The 25922-nt window shown below is 39.2% G+C and overlaps 1 protein-coding gene across 1 annotated transcript; it reads left to right on the forward strand.

Moving 5' to 3' along the window:
- Positions 1-230: 230 nt before the first annotated feature.
- Positions 231-25477, forward strand: LOC137501042 (gustatory receptor for sugar taste 64f-like). The gene is made up of 3 exons (XM_068227909.1): positions 231-338; positions 18627-18795; positions 25199-25477. Exons 1-3 carry the CDS (start codon positions 242-244, stop codon positions 25335-25337), a joined length of 405 nt encoding a protein of 134 aa, XP_068084010.1. The 5' UTR covers positions 231-241; the 3' UTR covers positions 25338-25477.
- The last annotated feature ends 445 nt before the right edge of the window (positions 25478-25922 follow it).

A 25922-nucleotide genomic window follows, 5' to 3' on the forward strand; every position in this document is an offset into this window, starting at 1 on the left:
ATCCCGTGGGTGTTATTCTACCGCCCCCCCCCCACACGGGGAGAGCTGAAAAGGGAAGAAAGGAAACTAGAAACTAAATACATAGAAATATTTTATTGTGGATTATTTGAATTTAACTGTGAACGGAAGATTCAATAGTTTCAACAAGTAAAGTACAAATGTGTTGTACAATATTATGAATATTTCACTTCTCTTTGTATCTGATATTTTTCTTCTTCATGTCTAGAACGGTCTTGGAATCATGGAGCCATCTTCCCAGTTGCAATGGAATATTCAACCACAAACACGAAGAAAGAGAGGAACCACTTTGCTCGTTAGAGTGGCACCCAAACCCAAAGGTGTGTAAGAATGCTTCATATTTTATGCTCCCGTATTTTCCTTATTCATGTTGATAATATCCTGTACACCGGTCGTATGCTCTGATCACCTCAATTGCACCTAAGGACGTAAGGGGGTTGTAAATAATTTTTATTTTAAAATATGACAATAGTATAGGTACTGCACTTAATAAGAGACATTTTCAGGCACATGGTACAGTGATTTTTGTCTATTGGAATGACCAAACAGTATTATTAGGATTTTGGTGCTAATGAAGAGGAAAGGAAAAATGTTGCTGTTTAAAATATGATGGATATAAAAAGATTTCAATTAGTTTTATATTTGTTCAGGTACTGCTAGTCAATGTGCTACTGACAATAGATGACACAGATATAAACATTTTCCGTTACCAGACAGCAGCTCAAGATTTTCCGCCCACCTGTCTGTCAATTCAAAGTTTAATACGGAATAATAACACTTTTACTCAAAACATGAGTGTGTTATCTGGGCACACCGTTAATAATATCCGCATTTAATTATTTAATCATTGCAGTAAAAACTGTCCTATTTATAAACGATCCATGTTTAAAAGAATCGATTGAAAACCCTATGAAAGCAATGCATTTTTAAATCTCTATTTAAGGACCCCTCTCTTTCTGACCAACGACCAGGCATTTTCTTTGCCTGGCCTCCTTTAAAAGATCATGTCCAGGGTTAAACTTACTGCATACGCTATTGACGTCAGAAAAGTTGGATAGCGCAGCCACGCGGTAGAATGTTGAAGCTGCAACATAGTGACTGGTGAGGTTTATTTACATGGCGAAGCATTGACGTCGTGATGGAAACAGAAAGAAAATTGTCAAATTTGAGGAGGTACTGCTCTGTATAAGGTTGCAAATCGTATAAAACGGATGCGAAATCTGTTCACTACTTTCCTGTACAAAAAGTGCAGAGAGAAAGATGGGTTTCCGCGCTGTCAATTGGAAAACGCGATTCATGACAGTGTGCAGTCTGCATTCTCGTGAAGACGACTTCTTTCCATGGCGTAGGTACCGGTACTGTTTATTGTACTCATTGATGGTTATTGGGTAAAACTTCAGACCTTGTCACGCAAGTTTGTATCATAGTAATCATGGCTGACGGTGGGCGAATGGACACTGCCATTGGTTGAAGGCTAGTCCAGTGAAATGTCGTTCCCATAATTTAATACAGACAGAAGTTATGACCAACTTACGCGATGAAAAGACCTAAGAGTGAGGCAATGTCAAAGAATAACCATATGAAACAAATAAGAGTAAGAATATCTGCCTATGTTGAACTATGGTAGTGACATTTCATAGGGCAAATCTGCAGGCGATGCAGAGTCCATTCGTGCCAACGCCAGCCACGATTATATAACAACGTGATGAAATAGTTGAGACGTTTCGATGCAGTAATTACGATTCTAAACACTTGAAACCATAGATAGCGCTAGTTATGCTTAAATATGAGTACGAAATAGAGGCTTAAATCCGCGCGACTTGTGATTGAATATAAAAAAGAAATAGAGGCCTAATTATTAGTAGTACGTAGCGTTCCCGACACCGGAAGAAAAAATCACAAGGAAATGTAACCTGAATGATAAACAATGTATAATAGAGAAGAAGAATGTATGTAAATGGAACCAACCTTAATGTAGTGGAGGTTAGGCGACGACACGAAAAACAACACGATTGAACTTCTCATTCACTAATAATTTGACGTGACGGCCACACCATTCACATACTCTGCTATTTGAAATCAAATTGTGACGTACATAGAATTGAAGTAAATCATTGAAGTTGTTCTTGTAATTCGCTGAAAAACTTGTTACATTAATAACACATCCATCGCACGATGCCATATCAATATAATTAGATATGTTTTCTGTATCAACAGTGGCCAGATGGACTGGATCCGCTATGTACGAAGAAAGAAGTAGTAGGCTTTGCTTCTATCAATCCTATCATTTCGTGACCAGTAAGCGACATAGAATGTCGTGGTGTATTAATGTGAAGAGAAACGTCATTGTGGTCCAGGGCTAAGTCGTGCGAGTCGTCTGCGAGAAAAATAAACATAGTCCAGGGCTAACCTAACCTAACCCAACCTAACCGCGAGTCGTCTGCGAGAAAAATAAATAACCTAACCTAACCTAACCTAACCTAACCTGCGATAAAATTAAACATAGTCCTAACCTAACCTAACCTAACCTAACCTATGTGAAAACAAATGTAATTGTGGTTCAGGGCTCAGTACCATTTAGTTCCTAAGTACAGTGGTTGGAACCATCGGCGAGTCGTGCAAGTCGTCTGCGAGAAAAATAAACATAGGACAGTCATACCGCGCGTAGATATTGCCGATGCAAGCGGTAACCATGGTACTAATGTTGCGTGACATAGACTGAAGTTCTAATGTTATTGTCTCTAATTTGTATTCACAAAGATTTAGCTACATCAAAAATACTGATAAACTTGTAGCCTAATACTTCTGTGCCGCACATAGAATGTAATCTGCTCTTTGTAAACTTCTTCATATGTGTAACAGCAGACAGTAAATTAACTATCTACATGTGAGTAATATCTTTAACTGGTAGTAATTAAGCACTGCATTTAAATTGCCTATACAATACTTCTATCAATGAAAGAAAATATGTAGTATTTTGCCATCATAAATTAGCTTTTTTGCTGTTTGTTTTACGTCACACCGACACAGATAGGTCTTATGGCGACGATGAGACGGGAAAGGTCTAGGAATGGGAAGGAAGCGGCCGTGGCCTTAATTAAGGTACAGCCCCAGCATTTGCCTGATGAGAAAATGGGATACCACGGAAAACCATCTTCAGGGCTGCCGACAGTGGAGTTCGAACCCACTATCTCCCGGATGCGAGCTCACAGCTGCACGCTCCTAACCGCACGGCCAACTCGCCCGGCCATCATAAATTAGAAGCCATAACCTAATTATTTGGTAGAATTGGACAAACCAAGTATTCTCAACCCCAAACAATTGTGACTGTAGAGGTTATAGTACTCTTAAATTATAATTTTCCAACTTTGCTCTGCATATTCTGTAGGTAGTTATAATTTTTTATACTTATTATTGTCGGTTCTAAGTTCTAACTTTTGTGCTGATGGTAAAAATGGAAGAACATTAAGTTTATGTGGGCTGTTCCAACACAAGCCTGTATAAAGCCTAGGATTTATTTGCTTTGCAACATTTACTTAGTAGAATTATTATTTTCTTTCTTCCCCAAGATTACAGTTTGCAAAACAGGTAACTCCCCCGTCACCTGGCTAAGGTTTTGGCATGGACCAAATCAACAAGAAATTACTCCATAACCTCTAATAGTGGCAAATTACAGTAGCTTAACTGTTAAGGTGAATTAGCGTGTCAACGGTAACATTTCTCTGACAAACCCGCTTTACATATACAGCTGCACTTCACATTTTCACCCCCTTATTCAAGACAACAATAACTTTGTGCGGTTTTGAATCGATGTGGGATGATTGTAAACACAACGCTACAACACCAGTTTCATCTTCTGTTTCAAACTTTTTACCTACACATATCAAGTAATTACGCTTGAATATTTCTTCCACCGGGCGAGTTGGCCGTGCGCGTAGAGGTGCTCGGCTGTGAGCTTGCATCCGGGAGATAGTAGGTTCGAATCCCACTGTCGGCAGCCCTGAAGATGGTTTTCCGTGGTTTCCCATTTTCACACCAGGCAAATGCTGGGGCTGTACCTTAATTAAGGCCACGACCGCTTCCTTCCAACTCCTAGGCCTTTCCTATCCCATCGTCGCCATAAGACCTATCTGTGTCGGTGCGACGTAAAGCCACTAGCAAAAAAAAAAAAAAAAAATTCTTCCCCTTCCACTAATGGACGCGTGAAATCTCCGACAACTCTCAACAGTTGCGCATACGACACCAAAGACATTTTGAACACTTAATACATTCTACAGACGCACTCCCGATCACTGTCGTGTTTACATACCGTCACTATCTCGCCGCCATATTGGAAACAGCTGACCGTAAGCTCCTCCCCCGTTTCGGACGTCATCAATATATCTAAAACTGAAATGACATCTGTCCTTCTACCTTCCACGTACCATTCCAAGATACTCGACCGTTCAGCGTTGTTCGGCTGGGTGTTTAACTTGATTTAATCGGCCTGTCAAGGATGATGTAAGCGATGGTTTTGTCGGCACAGAACTGCTTGTACAAAATGTGATGTCACCCGAGGAAGTGTTAGTTGACGTTGAAAATATACAAAAATCGGTTTCGCTGAAAGATTGCGCAGACGTTGAACGTATCAACGTTTTCTTCAATTTCTCATGTGTATGCCATGTGCCCTGGATTCCTTGGTGTTCTTATATTAAACGTAGAATTCTCTGCTCCGTCATGGTATCTTTATTTATTCGTGTCACTCTTGACCCACATGTTTTCTCCTTTTAAGTTCCTTGTGTTAATTAAAATTTGAATTTGCCTTCAAAGCCGACAACTTTAATTGGTCGCTGCCCCATTCACTCTACCCGCACTGTGCACGTCGCATATGTCCGCTTCACCGCAGTTTAATACAGCACACAGTTTTTTAGTACGTCCAACGCTTTATTCACTGTCTCGTTTACATTTTCATTCTCTGGTACACCTTATACAAAATATTTCCCCTCCTGACTTCCTGGTTGACATTAATTTCTTGGCGCTTTACTTGTCTTAACTCCTCCTCTAATTCCTATGCTTTGGTCTTTAGGATTTCTCTTCCTTTCTGCACAATATTTTCTGTTATTATTCTCAGTTCCTCTTTAACACGCTAGTTTATCTCCTTCGTTTCGTTATACTGTTCGTGGATAAGGTGTCTAGTTTTTCAGCCTGACAGGTCTTTCCGACTATGTTTCTGATCTTCTCCATGTCTTCCCAGCCGATTGATCCAACTGGTCCAGGACCGGGATTCATCGCAACACCTCCTATAACGAGTAGTACTGCCATTACTCTGCCGCCATCAGCTCGGATTGTTGCCCGTTACTTTTCACACTTGCCATACGCTCACATTTCACACGTCCGTGCCATCGACCTATGGCCGCCCGATGATGTTGAACAGCAACTCATAATACTGCTACGTGTTCAAGAGACTGTCAGTCTTGTCACAGCCCCTTCGGTATTACCTGAAAGGGATGACTAAAACCGCTCGGGGAACCCCCCAGTTCGCCCGAGGACATCACGTGGCACTTCCTCTGTTGTTCCCTTCGTCTAGTTTCTCCACGCGATTTCTGGAAGGTAAACGGAAATGTTCCATCTCCGGCCGAATCCTGAATATTCTAGTAGCCCAACATCGTTCGTACACTACTTCATTACATTTCTTGTTTGAGTTCCTGTATATTTTATATTTTTCATCCAGTAATTTTTCGTGGCGACGACACTACTTAGTGATGTCTAAACGACGTCCGTTATAAGACTCTGGTGTACATTTTATGATTTAAATTCATTACTTCTATAATCATCTACCCATATAGGAATTATTCATATCGTGTTAACTTCAGATGCCATAATTAAATTATTCGTTTGTGAACGCAGAAAGAAATTACGTTAAGAGGAAAAGAATCGCCATTACCTGCACATGTATGTGTGTGTGTTAAAATATCCAACAAGCGCTTGCAATGATTTCGGAGGTTTGACATCGAACCCCAAACGATGGAATACCCCTATGATAACTGTAAGCATTACGGAAGCCTATATCAAATATGGAGTTTTCCGGATGTGATGAGGTAGGAACACTTCAATGAGTTATGGCTAAAATCTATTGATATACAGTAGAGTCATGGACTTGAATATTCGTACGGCAACTAAGAAACAACCAAAGCTTTTATTTGTACACTCATGTTTGTAAAAACCAGAACACCTTGAAAGACTAGGGATAGGAAGTCCATATGCATAGAACATCAGCATTTGTGTATTCTGAACTAATGATTAGCATTTCAGCCATGTTGGGCCTCAGGTTCAAGGTTCACATCGATATCTCATCGCACCACCCCCGATGAGTAAAATGTGCCTGCGGCTCTCGTTGTCGCTGTAAACCGAAGGTAATGGATCAGGGTGACTTGAGCTGACGTGCAGGATGCCTCTCAAATGTATGCGAGAACCGTGCCGTCAAATGAGTGAGTTTGAAAGAGGGCGCATTTTTGGCATGAGAGAACGTGATGCATCCATCCGGGAAATTGCTGCTCGTGTGGGACGAAGTGTGTTGGCAGTGCAACGGGTGTGTACAGAATTCTTCACAGAAGGCCGTAGAACACGACGAGATGGGTCTGGTCGCACCATCCATACCACCCGCCGAGATGATCGACACCACATCCAAATGGCATTGCAGGACAGATCTGCGTCCTCCTCGACTCTGACGCAACAGGGGAACAGTGTACCACATGGTACACTATCAGGAGTGACAGTCCGTCGCCGTTTATTACGGTCTGGGTTACCTGTGCATCGTCCACTTCTCCGCCTACCTTTGACTAATGTGTATAAAAATGCTAGACTGCAATGGTGCATAGAACGGCGTCACTGGGGACAGCAATGGCAGGAGATAGGGTTTTCGGATGAATCCGGGTTCTGTTTGTTTGAAAATGATGGTCGCATTTTGGTTCGCCGCAGACAGGGTAAGAGGCATCACATTGACTGCATTCACACAATACATACAGCGCCAACTCAAGGCCTTATGGCGTGGGGTGCTATTGGGTATAATCACAGATCACAGTTAGTGCGTGTCCAGGACACTGAGACCAGTTTGACCTACGTGAATGACATCCTGCGACCCGTAGTCATACCCTTTCTGCACTATGCTCCAGACACCATATTCAGCAAGACAATGTGCGACCACATGTTGCTACACGAACACGTGCCTTCCTGTTGTCACAGGATATCAGACTGTTGCCCTGGCAGCTCTTGTCACCAATCGAAAATATGTAGTATGTGGTGGAACAACGGGTGTGGCGTTGTGACCACTTAAGACGAACTGTGGAACCAGGTGAATGCAGCATGGTTGGTCCTATACCCCAGGACGCCATTCGCACCTTATACCCGTCGATGCTACCACGCATGGAACAAGTTATCAGTGCCCATGGAGGACCCAGTGCCCACTGAGCAACAGGACACATGCTAAACCTAGGTGACTGGAATGCTAATCGTTTCTGCAGAACATGCTAATGAACATGTACTCTGAATATGAATGGGCTATCTCTAGTCTTTCAAGCTGTTCTGTTTTTATGGACATGAGTGTAGAACTCTCAGTACAAACAAATACTTGGATGAAGGTAACTTGAAAGTATAGAAACCGTTCAATACCACGTCACTAGACATGTCGGGAAGTCCAGTAAGATATATGTGCCGTTTTCTGCATCAGTTCATGAAATAGTTGGTTGCAAATAGTATGTTTTGCCCTGTCCGGCATACGAACGACTCTATGTCAGTTCGGAGGTCAGAGCACTAATTACGCGTAAGGAGAAAGAGATAATCTCTGCATACAGCGTGACCTTGATATTACCCTCTCTATCCTGCGAGAGAGCTGACGATATGACGCTAGGTTTAAGATGCTGCCTGTGTCAAAAGGCGTGGCTAATTTACAGGCTTTCAACCTAAGAACTGTATATTACCATCCCTTCCCTGCCTATTTCTTGGATACCAACACACAAATTTCGAGGGCTCACCAATAATAATAATAATAATAATAATAATAATAATAATAATAATAATAATAATAATAATAATAACGTAATTCGTCACAAGCTCCGAAAAACTACATAAGAATGATCAATAAACTCTGCATAATTTGCAGTATTTAATGATGTGAAAATATGATTTACTTCACTTCTCGACGCATTAATGACACTACTTAAGACAGCATCGTAGTGATAAATACCATATGGCCCATGGGGGTTTTCTTAACTCAGAGCTGGGAGTCCCCATAATCCCCAAACCGCGCGCTTGAAATCCAAAAGAGTCATTAGTAATTAGTATGAACCGCACGATCCGATTTGAATGAAAACAGTCCAGTAGATAGAGGGTGTAAAGAGCTAAAACTTGAGCATCTATTCGAATCTGGAAGATGACTACTAACGGAGCGAATATGTAAAAATGGGAGGGGCGTTCTCTTTCCATAGCTAACTCCACTAGTCGACTATATAAGGCGTTCCACCCTGCACATTTCAGCTTATTCTATGTTATGGTTAGTGTGGTTCACGTCATTGTGCAGATGTGTTTCTTTGTGAACATATCTACAGGCATTGTGTGATACGTGTGTGTGGTATCGACAACAACTATGTGAGTTGTCAAGTACTTCTCTTGTGATCAAGTGAATACAAGATATTATAAGTGAGATTCTATACTGGTTAAATAATTGAGTTTAATTTAGAGACCGGGTCATACTAGCTGTACTCGTCAGTGTGTAGTAAGTCTGTGATTACGGAAAACTAAGATCATAGTGCTATAGTTAGCTCGTGTGCAGCTACCAGAGGCTATAAACACTATCAAATAAGTGTAGTCAAATTAGCCAAGGATGAGTAAACTGAATAGTGACGCTCAGTCTGGGGATAGACAAATTATCAAGTATCGCTCTCTGTAATGAAAGGTGGCGCGAGTGGCAATCTTCAGGGATATTAATTGCTACTTGTGGTAGTACACCTCGAGCCTATGAGTGGTCACTACCATTATCCCATTTATCTTGAAGTGAGATAAACATTACTTCGATTAACTCGACTTATATTTGTGTTCACATGTATGTGAGTGCCCCCTTGAACCCAGTACCTGCAACTACGAGATCGCGCCTATGTGCCATCAATATTCCTGAGCGGAAGGACAACGTGGGATTTTCAACGCCTTGGAGGTAGCAGTTTCCAGTGCATCATGGAGTAAGTGCGGAGCCAGATGGCGGTCATGGATAACTAAATCCATGTGGGTATCGCCAGATGATAGCAGGCTACACATCGAAACGATAAGTACATTCCAATTATATCTTAGCATTAAAATCCGTCAAAGGTCGCGTTAATATGTTGTAGATAAATTAAACAGCATGCATTTTGATGTCATGTATAGTGTGTAGATAGCGAGATACGTGAGTCTTAAAGAGCTATAGCTTTTTATTAGCTTTATTTTTCTTGTCTTCTGGGTGATTATTGGTTAATCACAAAATTTATCTCCGGGAATCTGCATGAATTAGTGTTCAATGCCCTCTATGTTGTTATGTGCGTTTAGTGAAGCACTCGTAGATGTGGTAGATTTAAATAATTCGGCTGACTTTCAGAATTTTCCCATTTGAATCAGCTGGTAGGGTCTTACTAAGTTCCTATTATTAATTGTCCTAGTGCTTCACAATTGAATGTTGCGTGGTTATAGACGTCCTCCTTTACTTTAAGGATGCTGATAAGTGAAGAAAGGAAATGATGACTCGAGGTGTGAACTAATGACTTAGAAGCTACGCGAGTGTGTGAGGTATTATACTTTAATTCCCTGTCGGTAAGGATCTTCATAATATATTCTAGAAGGTATGTGAATAGTGCGGATATTAAGTACCGGTACATGTGTTTGAAATTGAGGACGATATAGAGAATATGTGAAAGATATGTAGGATATGAGAAATAATAATAATAATAATAATAATAATAATAATAATAATAATAATAATAATAATAATAATAATAATAATATAAGCCAGTTGTGTAATTCGCAGAGGCATTGGAAGAATGTGAATAAATATGCGATTAATGTGCATGGAGGATAATATGCCCGGAAAACATGCGATAGATTAATTATTAATTAATCGTTTATTCCGTTTCCCAGACCAAGTACCTCTACACTCTTGTTCAAATTTTCTTCGATAATATGTAAATGAGCAAATCTGTGAAAACTAATTCTCCGATAACAGACGCGGTCATACACCACAAACCGTATCACCACCTCCACCATGCTTCACAGCAGCTTGAAAATTCTGGATATCAAGAGCAGTATTGGGCCTCTCCCAAACCTAAATGCCTCCATTGTTATGAAACAGGTCTTACTTTCGTCCGAGAAAATAATGCTGTTCTAGGAAGCGAGGTTCTTTGCATAAGATTTTGCGAACTCTAATCTGCTCTTCTGATACTTCTTGCTTAAGTAGGACTTCTTTCTGGATTCCGTACCTCTGTATCCTGCACGAGTAGATGCCTTATTCTCCGTGGAGTCACTTGCTTTCCGAACTGTTCTCCAATAAAAGTAGCTATCCCAGTGGATGTAGATTTTAGGATTCTTCTTGATCATTTGCATCACACGCCTCGTTTCCCTGGTCGTCAGCTTTTGTGGGTGACCTAATATTTCTTTCTTTATTAGCACGTTCGTTTCTTTGAATCGCTTAATTATACTGTGCACAGTCGAACGACTTCTCCCAACGATGTTTGCAATTTCGGAGTACGATTTCCCTTCACTATTTCATGAGACACTCAGCCACCTCATTTCGACTGCAGTTTCCTTTTCCTTTTCGACCCACTCCAAGCACTTGCATACCATCAGTCACTCAGTACAGCTCGTTTAATATGCAGTCAGAACCTGAGAGAGACTGAGTGTGGGAGACTGCTAGTTTGCTCGTTGTTCCTTGTTGACAGCTAACTGTACGAAAATTCTGTCCTGGCAGATCTGGGCATTACCGCGTAACTTTTTCTCGTTTTCACACAAAAAGACGGTCTTGCACTTGTTGCTGATCTGTGGTATTACGAGAAATCTCATACATATTACCCAAAGGGAAAAGAGTATTCACATAAACTATTAATCGAGGTAAAAGTCATTTACAATCATTTCACTGTACGAATACTTACGTCCATGTCTGTACATGTGAGATAGGGGGTCAGAAGTTAACTTCCAAAGAATCAAGGGTTAGCTGAAGGTAGTGAAAGAGATGATCTACAGGATTTGGCGTATTCTAAACCTCAACACGCTCTACTACACATTTTTTTCCGCATACCAGAACGTTAGGATCTGATTATGGCTTCTGATTGGTACATGTTAAATTATCACGCTTCCGCATTGTTAGGAAGGTATTTCGGTATTGTTCACAGTGAATTAACAAAATGATTATATATCCTCCCCACCCACTCAATTTGTCCAATCCCCGCTCGATTCAGTGAACGGTCGTCATAGACAGAAGAGTGACGGATTGCTTCATATATATCTTACGTTCACCTCTATATTTGTATTCACCCCTGAGGTGTCCGGTTCCATGGCTAAATGGTTGGCGTGCTGGTCTTTGGTTCAGGGGTCCCCGGGTTCGATTCCTGGTCGGGCCGCGGATTTTAAACTTCATTGGTTAATTCCAATGGCTCAGGGGCTGAGTGTGTGTGTGTGTGTGTGCTGTCTTCATCATTAGAATTCATCATAGGTAGGGCCCCATCTTCACAGACATGCAGGTCGCCTATAGACGTCAACTTGAAAGACCGACACCAGGCCTCTTCGGAGGCCACACACCATTATTATTATTACCCCTGAAGTGCAACTTCATTCCTGTATTCATCGGCTAATACACTCAGGGATCCTCTTTCCATCATTCATCGTCTAGAATGCACAGTTAAGAATACTATAATCTATTCATTACCCCATAATACAGTCATTTCTTATCACATTCAAGCCTACTTTGTACTCTGTGTCTTAACAGGAAAATTGTTCTTTTCCCTTGCAATTTCTTTCCACATACCCGTGTTCAAGACTCGCATATTTATTTTCACGTACCCATGTGCTACCTTGCCATTTCATTTTGCAGTCCCGTGTTTTCCATTATTGTTCAAAAATCTGTCCAGTTATTTTCGGGTTTTTTATATTTCTTCTTTATTAGAATCAAAATTTAATATAATAATAATATTTTTGTTATGGGCATTTTTTTGGCTGTCTCGTCAGTACCAGTCTGAGTAAAACACTCTTTGTGGCCTGTCGTACCCTTCAGCTGTGATATAACATCCATCCTCTCTCTTTATGTCCTTATGTACTCCGTGATGAACTAAAACGAACAAACGCTTTAAAGGAACCAATTTTTCTAATATAAGTAATTATTTCAAGTTTAATGTACCACAGTCTGAATTTTCTTAAGCAAATATATATTGTACATACCGGTAAGACTAAACCCACATGACAGTGGCACCTTGCTATCAGAATCCTGGCATTGTGATCTACTGTTAAACGTAGTAAGTCTGTAAAGAAAGCAGCACAGATCATAATAATTAAATAAGAGGATTTGAATCTGAACGTAGCGGGTGCACTGCTAACGTTTACCTAGGACTAGGCTTGAGAACTATCAGGAGAGAGGAACTAAAGCATTTTCACAATACTTGCTAAGTAAATAAATATCTCCTGGTTATAACATAAGAGGAACTTGTATAGTATCATGCTCGTATATATATATAGTCATGTAACTAGGATAAATATTAAATAATTAAATAACAACTTTTTCAATACAACGATAATAATACAGATCACATGAGCGACAGATTTAAATTACTTCACAATGAATAACGCGAAGTCCAAGTGCACAGTAGTGCGCATGCATGAGCATGTGATTGCTTACAACCGATCAGTAACCAGAACCAAATCTTGGATTTCTGGTCTGTTCATAAATGTAGGGCCAAGGGCAGGCTAGTGGTTGGAAACACGTCGAAGGCAGAGGTCAGCCAACCCCAGAGGGGAAACTGGACTCATTACCCCTGCTGTCTAAAATACAGGGAGAACTCTTATATTGGTTTTTTAGTAGGTCATTGACCCTTGTTGTGCAGGTTGCATACTCACGGGCACTACCCCCATTTTCAGTCCAACCCTTGAACAACTTCCCTTACTGATATAGTATTTCTTCTGAAGCATTTCCTTGACATTGTCTTTTTTTTTTTCTTTTCTTTTTTTCGAATGGCTTTCTTCATGTTCTCACATCCGCCATATTTCAGATACTTGGTTGAAAGTTTCTGAAGCCATCCATGTCACCACCATGACACCTTCTACTCAGCTCTTGATTCTAATTTGTTCCTATTGGTTGCTCTCTTCCTCTTAAATTCTTGGTACTCTATCATTCAAAGTTATATTCATTTAATATCCAGTAAAAATTATCTGACCTACTGGGATTCAAACTCCAGTGCTCAGCATCCATACTCCAGTGTGTTACCTCAAGACTCTTGGACGTTGACATGCATTGTATGTAAGCTTTGGGAAAGCATTCTTTCTGATTATATAAGATATGTTTGCAAAAATTAATAAATGGTTTGACAGAAAGCAATTTGAGTTTAGGAAAGGTTATTCCACTGAAGCCCAACTTGTAGGATTCCAGCAAGATATAGCAGATATCTTGGATTCAGGAGGTCAATTGGACTATATTGCAATCGACTTATCTAAGGCATTTGATAGGGTAGATCATGGGAGACTACTGGCAAAAATGAATGCAATTGGACTTGACAGAAGAGTGACTGAATGGGTGGCTCTGTTTCTAGAAAATAGAACTCAGAGAATTAGAGTAGGTGAAGCTTTATCTGTCCCTGTAAAAGTTAAGTGAGGAATTCCTCAAGGCAGTATTATTGGACCTTTATGTTTGCTTATATATATCAATGATATGAGTAAAGAAGTGGAATCAGAGTTAAGGCTTTTCGCAGATGATGTTATTCTGTACAGAGTAATAAATAAGTTACAAGATTGTGAGCAACTGCAAAATGACCTCGATAATGTTGTGAGATGGACAGTTGGCAATGGTATCATGATAAATGGGGATAAAAGTCAGGTTGTGAGTTTCACAAATAGGAAAAGTCCTCTCAGTTTTAATTACTGCATTGAGGGGGTGAAAGTTCCCTTTGGGAATCATTGTAAATACCTACGTATAAATATAAGGAAAGATCTTCATTGGGGAAATCACATAAATATGATTGTAAATAAAGGGTACAGATCTCTGCACATGGTTATGAGAGTATTGAGGGGTTGTAGTAAGGATGTAAAGGAGAGAGCATATTTGTCTCTCGTGAGACCTCAACTTGAGTATGGTTCCAGTGTATGGGACCCTTACCAGGATTACTTGATTCAGGAACTGGAAAAAATCCAAAGAAAAGCAGCTCGATTTGTTCTGGGCGATTTCCAACAAAAGAGTAGCGTTACAAAAATGTTGCAAAATTTGGGCTGGGAAGACTTGGGAGAAAGGAGATGAGCTGCTCGACTAAGTTGTATGTTACACGTTATAATTTTCATGTTAGGTCTGTATTGAAATGTACGTAAATACAAAGTATGTTACAAGTGTTATTATTTTTTATATCCACCTATTCAATACAAAGAGATCTTTTTAGAAATTAAATATTATTATAAAATGTTAAGGGACATGTTTCAGCCTCAAACTCAAACCTGTATGGTGAAAAATCAGGATCCTGATTGCTCTTACAAGTCATAAAAAGATGATGTTATTGTAGGTGTCTGTCCAAACATACAAATTGTTAGAATGTCCTAGGCTAAAATTGCAGTATCAAGCTGCATGTCAAAAGTTCACATTTTATAATAACATTTTATAATAATATTTAATTTCTAAAAAGATCTCTTTGTATTGAATAGGTGGAAATAAAAGATAATAACACTTGTAACATACTTTGTATTTAAGTTGTATGTTCCGAGCTGTCAGTGGAGAGATGGCATGGGAGGACATCAGTAGACGAATATGTTTGGATGGTGTCTTTAAAAATAGGAAAGATCACAATATGAAGATAAAGTTGGAATTCAAGAGGACAAATTGGGGCAAATATTCATTTATAGGAAGGGGAGTTAGGGATTGGAATAACGTACCAAGGGAGATGTTCAATAAATTTCCAATTTCTTTGTAATCATTTAAGAAAAGGCTAGGAAAACAACACATAGGAAATCTGCCACCTGGGCAACTGCCCTAAATGCAGATCAGTAGTGATTGATTGATAGTAGTTGCTATTGAGATACTGGGTAATGAATTTCTAAAGAAAAGGGAGCTAAAAAGATCCATTCACTCAAGTGTAAATGCCATGAATTTGATTTAGTAGGCGCAATGTAGTATACATATATACGCACTGAATGTATTGGCCCACCTCTGTGGGGTAGTGGTTAGTGTAATTAGCTGCCACGCCCCCGGCGGGCAGGGTTCGATTCCCGGCTCTGCCACGAAATTTAAAAAGTGGTACGAGGGCTGGAATGGGGTACACTCAGCCTCGGGAGTTCAACTAAGTAAAGGGGTTTCGATTCCCTCCTCAGCCATCCTCGAAGTGGTTTATCGTGGTTTCCCACTTCTCCTCTAGGCATATGCCGAATTGGTACCTAACTCAAGGCCACGGCAACTTCCTTCCCTCTCTCTTATCTATCCCTTCCTATCTTCCCATCCCCCCTCCCACCCCACAAGGCCCCTGTTCAGCAAGCAGATAAGGCTAGCTAGGCAAGGTACTGGTCATCATACCCCATTGTATTCCTCCTACCCAAAGTCTGACACTCCAGGACACTGCCTTTGAGGTGGTAGAGATGAGATCCCTTGCTGAGTCCGAGGGAAAAACCAACCCTGGAGGGCAAACGGATTAAGAAAAGAAGAAGAAGATGACTGTATTGACTTAATGAGTTATTTAGTATTCAGAATGATTCCGCCATACTGGGTCTCGAAATCTAGCGTTCATTATTCATAATGCAGTGCGCTACCCCTGACCACACATCACTGTGGAATGTTGATATTGAGATACTGGGCAATGGTGTTCAAAAGAGAAGGGAGCTAAAAAATCCATTCCCCCTGATAAGTAGAGAAATAAGGGTGGGCTGGTTGTTGGGAACATGTCAAAGACACAACACTTCAATTTCATACTAGAGTGATGCATGTAACAAGCACAAGTCAAAAGTCAACTACTAGAATACAGCATATGGGAAATATAATATAGACAACACCCTGAATTAACAATGAAGCCACCGAGCTCGATAGCTGCAGTTGCTTAAGTGCGGTCAGTATCCAGTATTCGGGAGATAGTAGGTTCGAACCCCACTGTCGGCAGCCCTGAAAACGGTTTTCCGTGGTTTCCCATTTTTACACCAGGCAAATGCTGGGGCTGTACCTTAATTAAGGCCACAGCCGCTTCCTTCCCACTCCTAGCCCTTCCCTGTCCCATCGTCGCCATAAGACCTATCTGTGTCTGTGCGACGTAAAGCAACTAGCAAAAAACAATGAAGCCATTTTGCCACTACAGTATATCCATCACTATTATATCTTTTAATGACAAGACATTTTAAACTTGCATTATTGACAGAAATAAATTTCTCTATTTTTAACAATCTGGGGTTTTTGCAATTAATTTTGCTTTGTTTCATTAATGTATGTTGGCAACACAGCTACCTTTATATACCAGAATGCAAGCACAAAATATCAAAATTGTTAACCGTTCTGGTGTTTATTTGATGTATTTGTAAATAACATTATTAAATTACTTTTTTGTGTAATCATATAGCCTGCAGAAGATATCCCTTCTAAACATATGTATAAAGTTCCCTTGAAATTTGAAGGTAAGGCATTTTGTTCATTTCAGTTTTACAACAACTTGAACTGGGACAACTGTTATTGCACCAGGGTAGTAATACCAATACAAAATTTAATTATATAAAAACTAACAGTTTGAATGTAATGTTGATCTATAGAATCATGCTAAAGAAGCCCTTTAAGAGAACACCAGTTGTACTCGTATGCAACATATCGAAATACAAATTTCAACATATAACACTTCAATACGGAACACAATGAAATTTATAACTATTAATAACTAATGGATTTAACTATTTTACATTATTAATGTTTGAATCATTTTTATTGTATGTTTCTCTATATTACTAATGGAAGATTTTTATTTAGGTCTGATTTCCACTCTCCTCATGGTTTCCTCTTTATTCTTCAGCAATTACATTAACAAAAGTGCTTCAAATAGACATGATATGTCATGTCACATAGGTCACGAGGAAATCATCTCACTTCTAGCTGGTGAAAGCCCACTGTTGTTGATACTATTGCAAGCAACACACAATGTCTAGTTCACGTGCACAATATTATGGAAAGCTTACTTTTGGGTGGTAAGAAAAGCATTTGCCTCAGACTTTCGGATTCCAGTAAATTGTTTACGGTAATATGCTCAGATGCATAGAACATTCGTGAATGCATATTGCATCTCTAGGCTATATGATATACAGGCAGTTATAAGAATAAGGGAAACATAATGGAAACACTTGAACAAACATGATTAAAATGGCATCTGTCATATAGTTACAATTTGTCGTAGAATGGATGTATACAACTCACAAACTGTTTCCAGAGGAATTTTGTACCATTCATCATGAAGTGCAAAACTCATTTCTGTGAACAATGCTCTGCTCTACAATGGACCACGGATGCTCGATATTCAAGTTGCATGACTGGGCAGGTCATGGGTGTTGTTGTATATTCACCAAACCATGCCTGAACAGTGCTAGTAATGTGAATTTGGGCATTGATATCTCAGAAGATGGCATCCTTGTTAAACAACAGCTGTATGTAAAGGATGCATTTGAATCCATGGCTGCAATTCACCTTTAGAGAGTAAAAAGTAGACCATTTGAACACCATTAATTTACAGCTTGTGTCATCACAGAGCCACCTCCATGTTTATTCATAGGAAGTAGACAGTCCAATCCATAAGCTTCTTTGGGCATCTACCACACATAATCCAAACTTATTGAAGGAAACAAGGCAAAGGATGACTCACCAAACCATTTACTTCTCTTACAATCATCTTTGGTCCATACTTTATGGTTTTAGCAGCATTTTCATCGTGCTAACATGTTCTCGGAAATGATCAGAGATTGGGAAATTGCCGCATGTTGGACTGTGATTGCAGAAACAGGTTGTTCAAGATGCTGACTGATTTCCAACATCGCTTGTGTTACATTAGATCTATGGTTCTTTGTATCATTTTCAATATTCTTCAGTTTTGAGGTCTGAGGATTGGTTTACATCCACTAATACTGTTTGCTGATGATGTCTTGCCATCAGCTGTGTATGTCTTCATGACCTTGGACACTGTTGCACACTGGCAGTCTTCAATACACTTGCTCCAACTAACTGTGCTCCAACATTCTGCTTTCATTGAAAATCACAGAGGTCTCCCATTTTGTCTCACCTACGTCTGGCCAATGGCATGCATGAAACATACTATACTGCCCAATGTACTGAAAGATAACTTCATGAATTTATAAATTACCTTAAACAGATGTAAAAATTAATTTTATTCAAATATGCATTAATTCTACTATGATTCCAGAGCAAAAGGATATTTACTGTGAATTTAAGATCACAGTTACACCTGAACATCTAAGCTACAGTTCTGATGGCTCATTTCATTCTGCAATTCGTTCAGTGCTTGTGGCTGCTCAGTGTTTCTCCCTCATGCCAGTTCATGGTATAACTTCAGACAACACTGCTGATCTCCGGTAAGTAAATGCAGGTAGTATTTTCAATCATTTTCTTAGTCAAACATTTCAATACTACTGTGGTGGGTAATCATGCTCCTCAAAACTAAAATTACTGCACAGAGAGGTAGTATGTTCCACTCACCACAAAATTTATTAGACTACTATATACCGTTATTACAAGTTCACTCATGTTCGAGTTTTCCACTCACCACATATTTTATTCACAATCGTAACATACACCAGCACACACCCAGGTAATCACACAGCACTCCAGAGTGGTCAACTCCTGCTCTCCAATACGCCTCTCTCAGTGCAGCCTTATTCCAGAACAGTTCACTTCCCCAGTCACCGCATGCCACTAACTGTGGTCCAACATTCAAGACCATTTTGAATCACTACAACATATGCAACTAAACTAACACACTCAAGACTCAAGACTCAAGACAAACTGACCTGGCTTTGCTGGGATCACTGTATATATAGGCCCTCGGAAGGTTCTTGCAGTTTCCACCTCCAGATCATTCTGGAAGTATTTTTAATTGTTAATCAACTTCCATCTTCTTCTAGGGGCTTCTTATCACTAGCCTCAACAATTCACCAGTGCTATTGCTTTACGTGATAGGAACCAGAAGGAAAGGATAAATATTTAAATGTGTCAATATTTATCAAGAAAAATGATTACCCTGATCAAAATAATTTAAATGCTTGGTAACTAAGCAAAACTCATCATGTAAAAATAAACAATATCTTCAGAATCAACAAAAGACTATAATTTTGTTTTGCTGAGAGTTGCACAATAACTGTTACAACTTAAAAATTATTACAAAAATACTCCATCATGATCCTAAATGAAAATGAAGTATTCACAATACAGTTTATGTAAATACAAAGAAATACATCAGCCAATATAAATCAACATTGATCTGCATTTAGGGCAGTCGCCCAGGTGGCAGATTCCCTATATGTTGTTTTCCTAGCCATTTCTTAAAAGACTGCAAAGAATTTGGAAATTTATTAAACATCTCCCATGGTCAATTATTCCAGTCCCTAACTACCCTACCTATAACTGAATATTTGCCCCAATTTGTTCTCTTGAATTCCAACTTTATCTACATATCTACGTACTTATTTGTCAACTAATGTCATTCTACGCCATCTCTCCACTGACAGCTTGGACATACCACTTAGTCGAGCAGATCGTCTCCTTTCTCCCAAGTCTTCTCAGCCCAAACTTTGTGACATTTCTGTAATGCTACTCTTTTGTCAGAAATCACCCAGAACAAATTGAGCTGCTTTTCTTTGGATTTTTTCCAGTTCTCAAAATCAAGTAAACCTGATGAGGGTCCCATATACTGGAACCATACTCTAATTGGGGTTTTACCAGAGACATATGCCCTCTCTTTACATCCACACTACAACCCCTATATACCCCCATAACCCTTTATTTACAATCCCATTTATGTGATTACCCTAATGATGATCATTCCTTATATTTAACACCTAGGTACCTACAATAATCCCCATAAGAAACTTTCATCCCAACAATGCAGTAATAAAAGCTGAGAGGACTTTTCCTATTAGTGAAACTGACAACCTGACTTTTAACACCATTTATCATCATACCATTGCCTGCTGTCCATCTCACAATGGTTGTGATAGCGACTTTTGCTGCAGTTTGGAAGTTTTAACAAGTTTTGCACCAGTGTCAACATTGGTGATCAATGTTTCATGGGATATGAATGGCATTATTATATTACAATAGCATCTAAACTCAAACTTGGTTCATAAGTTTCCAGAAAGAGATTATAGGCCCTGTTTAATACTCATAAGAAACAGCCAAATTGCATTTTAAGTAAAGAAAGAGAAATAACACTAAAGGGAACTAATGAAATGAATAACATTTGTACATAAACATGTCAATATTTTCTTCAAGCAACACAACTCTCTCGTAGGTAATGTTGAGTTTCTTCAGTTGAAATTACACAATTAAACTGACTTTCTTTTTCCAGTATGTACTTGCTGTAAGTATCATGATCTTTAACTATTGAATAAGCAAGGAATAAATGCATTTTTCTCTAGTTTGTTTCCACTAGCTGATGTAGCTTGTTTGTACAAACGAAATGGTGATCTTAACACAAAACTGTACGATGGTGGACACAAAGAGTTTTGCAACTGGACAACTCAATTGCTCCTGCACCACAAAGGTTAGCACTCTCTCAGCTTGAGCTATGGTGGCACAGTGAAAATACAGTATTAAGAGTAAAGTAATATTATATGCGCCAAGTACTATTATATCCAGAGTTGTAGTTCATGTTTCCTTATGCATGCAAAACTCTGCTGTTTTAATAACAATGAATTAGGAAATAGAAAACAAATTAGATTGATGAAAGAGGAGAAATACGTCATTAAAATTAAAAGCATTGAAAGACTGGTTAAGAAAAACAAAAGAGAATAGACTCAGTTGGGATGAAGGGCAAACCAAGGATGACTTCAGATATTACCCTAACAGAAAATGAGAAATGCAATTATAAAAATGTCACTTTCTGGGAAATCGCAAAACTTACTGCTATTTTATTCCTTTTTTAATTTATGGCTGGCCAGCCCCGCAGTCTAAAGGTAGCGTGCCTCCCTCTCATATGGAGGCCCTGGGTTTGATTCCCAGCTAGGTCAGGAATTTTTATCTGGGCCTGAGGGTTGGTTCAAGGTCCACTCAGTCTACATGATTAACATGAAGAGCTATCTGATGGTGAGATGGTGACCTCGGTCTCGAAAACCAAGAATAACGACAGAGAGGATTGTTTGCACTGATCATGCGTTGTCTCCTAATCTGCAGGCCTTCAGGCTGAGCAGCAGTCACTTCATAGGCCAAGGCCCTTGGGGCTGTAGTTCCATGGAGTTTGGAGTTTGGGGATCATTTTGGTTGATTCTAGTATACAAGATGCTACCCCTGAATTTCTAAGATTTTGAATATCGCACCAGAACAAGTATGGTACCAAGGCCAATGACACCTACATCTTCTCTAAAATAAAACTCTTGTTTAAAGGGCAATATTTCAACTGAACTGAAGAGATCCAAGCAGAATCACAGGAGGTGCTAAACACATGGAATTCAAAGACTTCCGTGAAAAATTTCTGAAATCACTATATTCAAGCCCAGGTTGACCACTTTGAAGATGATGGTAGAAATCAGGCATTAACATAAGCAATCATGTCTTTATGAGCAAATTCTTGGAAATTCTTACATATCTTATTCATCCTTATAACACTGAAATTTCCATATTTATATTCAGTTTTCATTCACTAGTAATTATTATTCCACATCACAGTTGTGACTAGCCCCCCTTTCCCCCCCCCCTCCCCAATGGAGAGCTATTATTTAATTTGTTCCCTCAATCTGCCCAACAGTTGAGCAAAAAAATGCAACTATCAAAGCTAAAATTGGGCACCAGTCTTTAAGTTTATGACCTAAAAACAAATAATTTATAAGAAAGCTTGGGTAGAATCTCATCCCAGGGATGGGATGACAGTGCACTAATCATTAAGCAGGAGAATTAGAAATCAAAATGCTAATTAATGTAGATTGATTTAAGTGAACCAAGAAAATAACATTTATTATACTGACTAAAAATGATGACGGTTTTACAAGAAATGAATTTAAAGTTTGTAATGAATTTAATAAAAATCAAATTACTGTACCTCGTGGAAACTTGCAATATCTTTAACCCACTTGCTCACCATGTGGCCTTACTCTGCTGGTCCTTGGAACGCCTTCGTCCTTGTAGCTGGAACATTACCAGTTGTCTTTGTGATACCTCCATCTGCCGCCAAGTACCAATCCTGCCTTGCCAATTGCACCAACCACTAATTGGATGATGGCTTCGGAACTACCACTCCCTGTTATGCTTTATCTCATATGTTGGAGATGAGCCCTGAATCAATGTTAGAGAAAACCCCTTGGGTTATGCAGAGAGGATACTGAATGAATAATCCTTCCAACTTTACTGAAAGCGCATCCCGTAGTTTTATTTCTAGCTAGTTTAATGCTGTCTATTGTTTTAGACTGGTACAAACTGGTCTAGTAGTAGAGCTATTCGTACTTCCTGATGAGAGTGGCTGCACACCTATCATTCAGAAATTCCTAAATACCACATCATGGTAACGAAGTGAAGAAGTGATAAACTATCAGACTAGTCCACTATGGGACATCAGCCATAAGACAAGTCATAAGACCTAAGGTGAAATATTAGATAACCCCTCCAGGAGCTCCAACATGCCCTTAAATAAACTTTACTGGCTCTAATTACAGGTCTAATTACAGGGATAATATAAACAATGGTAAACTTGACTAACTATATTATCATTGTCATGTGAACAATCAATATATGCTGTATAGGTAGTTAATACATTGGTGCAGGATTAAGCTGCCACTAACACTCAAGTAAACATAACATCTTCGTCCATTATGTCCAGCGGTACCCAATTAAAAACGAAGCAGTTAAATTCATATATTTACTAAGTTAATCAATTACTCTCAGGATTAGCTAAAATTTAATAATATTAAATTTAACCCCAGTCTACATTTACATCAAGACAAATACTATCTCAAATGACTGGGGAAATGAATAGATGTTCTTATTTATATTTACTACAATATAATTGGAACTTTATACAGGTAGCTTTCTCTCTGCCAATAATTCATTACTAGTTTCAATAAGATAGTCGGTGCACACTAGGAGTGCTAGAAAGATAATTATTTATATTTGCAAACACAGAAGAACAGACCATCTATTATTTATGCTTTAGCAGTTGTTGCAACACACTTCTTGAAGTAGTTTATAAAGGCCATATTCTCTTATTACTGTACATAGAGAACGTTAGCAGCAAAAAGGACATTTTGTGTACAGAAACGTAAAAGATTGACTGATCACTACAGTTAAGTTTCTTGATGTCTCCTTAAGTTGTTTTCTTCCCCCGCTTCATTCTTCATGGAATTGTACAAGTCTCCAGTGTGGCTGGGATTTGGCCACGGTATGGAATTTTGTATTTACAGACAGCCGTGGCAGCCAAACACCTCAAAGTGACATAATTGACGAGATGTACATTGTTCGGCGGGTTGACAGCCACAAAGAGAGCAGGACAGTCTCCAGCACGATTGGGCTGGTCCAAATGGGCACCATGTTCTAGTAGCAGCTGCACCAGAGGGCTGTAGAAATTATACGGATTAGCTGCAACGTGCAGAGGTGTGGATCGAGATTCATTGCGTGCATTCACAGGAGCACCACATTCCAGGAGAAGACGGATAACATCCATGTTCGGGAATATAATCTGATTATCATCCTGGAAGTAGGAGCTCTTAATAGTATTTAGATGGGAGACGCACAGATGCAACAAAGTGTCACCAGTAACAGCAGACCGTGGATTACTACGGATTAAGGCTGTTACCAATTCCCTGACTCGCTGCTTCTGAGCATCTGTTTTTGCTCTCTCCACCATTAAGTAGAAACGTCTCTCTCTACTCCTGACATCGAAGATAATGGGACGAAATGATGATATCAACTGTTCTCCTATTAGCCATCTCACTTAGTATCCATGGCAATAGGACGCTCCTTTGAAAATGTAGGCAGTGACTAGTTTGAATTACCCAGTTCGGAACACAGTAGCTGCTGTTAGAATGGTTGGACACGTGCCAGCTCTTCCCAGGAATTGAGGTCTAAATTTGTAGCTTCTTCTTCCTCGATGATGTGGCAAGATAGGAAAATCTAATGCAGTTAAATTTTATCGAATATCGCAAGAATCTAATATAAGGATATTCAACCCTCGTTTAAAAGTCGTAGTTACAAAGTAATGCAATGATAGTGAGCAAATGATCAAATATGGATTATAATAAAATTACATATAAAGATAAATATCATGACATACAAATATTCCTTTGCTGAATTAATTAGACATAATAAAATTAACCTAATTACACTGTGACATCTGGAATATTACACAGTGACCAATATCTCTTTCAGGAATGAACCTACTAAATATTATATGATCTATCAGTAAAAGTTCACAGTTTAAAATTTCACATTTCCTTTCACCACAGTACCGTAGCCAAAAGATGAACAGCCGAGCTGAGTGGCTCAGACGGTTAAGGCGCTGGCCTTCTGGCCCCAACTTGGCAGGTTCGATCCTGGCTCAGTCCGGTGGTATTTGAAGGTGCTCAAATACGTCAGCCTCGTGTCGGTAGATTTACTGGCACGTAAAAGAACTCCTGCGGGACTAAATTCCAGCACCTCGGCGTCTCCGAAAACTGTAAAAGAGTAGTTAGTGGGACGTAAACAAATAACATTATTATTATTAAAAGATGAACAGAGAGGATTCAAATACAATTTAATTATTGCATTAACAAATACTTCTACTTATTGTTTTTTCAGGTTTTGTTGGCACAGTCTACGCTCACTATACACTTACTGCACAGTGAGCCTTGCTCTGCTTACCACTGTTATCTACTGCCTGCAACTCACTCAGACAGGCCTCACTTTCAACAATTCATGTAAGTTCCTTGCCTTCTGATACTCTTGAAATTCTTTTCAGCATGGGAACAATATGACAATCTAACATAGAAATATGTCTGAGGATATATTATCTGAACCCCCTCCTATTTACCTGTCTCTTTCCATATCCCATTTCATTCAGTAGTAAATAGCAACTAACAGAATGACTATTCTTCTCAGATGAGGCCTGATTCCACCTCTATGATTATGTATGTACACAGAGTGGCATTGATTGGGAACTGAATTAGAAATTGAGAGGCACAAAAATTTCTAAACAACAAAAAATACCTGGGTCTAGGCATTATAGCACAGGGAGTGTGGAGGGGGGAGGTCAGTTAACATCAAAGTTAAAAGGAGATTAGCTAAAAAAAATGGTAAGCTTTTACTGCTCTCTACATGAATTTTGACAAAAATGTAAGGGTTCACAGTCTACCAACCAGTTTTTGAGATTTTAGTTCAATACTATACAATAAAACTTTCACCAAAGGAACAATTACACATGTATTAAAATTACATAGAATTACAGCATGATTATATAATTAAAAAGTCATTTAATGTTGGTCTGCACAATAACAAAGTAACAAAGACTAGATAGAATTGTACA

Source organism: Anabrus simplex, chromosome 5 (assembly GCF_040414725.1).
Source record: "Anabrus simplex isolate iqAnaSimp1 chromosome 5, ASM4041472v1, whole genome shotgun sequence".
NCBI classification, from domain to species: Eukaryota; Metazoa; Arthropoda; class Insecta; order Orthoptera; family Tettigoniidae; genus Anabrus; species Anabrus simplex.

What these genes read in the sequence shown, in the direction of transcription:
- LOC137501042 (XM_068227909.1), top strand. Translation starts at nt 242, where the DNA reads ATGGAGCCATCTTCCCAGTTGCAATGGAATATTCAACCACAAACACGA. An exon ending in AGTGGCACCCAAACCCAAAG is followed by an intron (nt 339 to 18,626) that starts GTGTGTAAGAAT and finishes CTATGATTCCAG; the next exon opens with AGCAAAAGGATATTTACTGT. An exon ending in GACAACACTGCTGATCTCCG is followed by an intron (nt 18,796 to 25,198) that starts GTAAGTAAATGC and finishes TTGTTTTTTCAG; the next exon opens with GTTTTGTTGGCACAGTCTAC.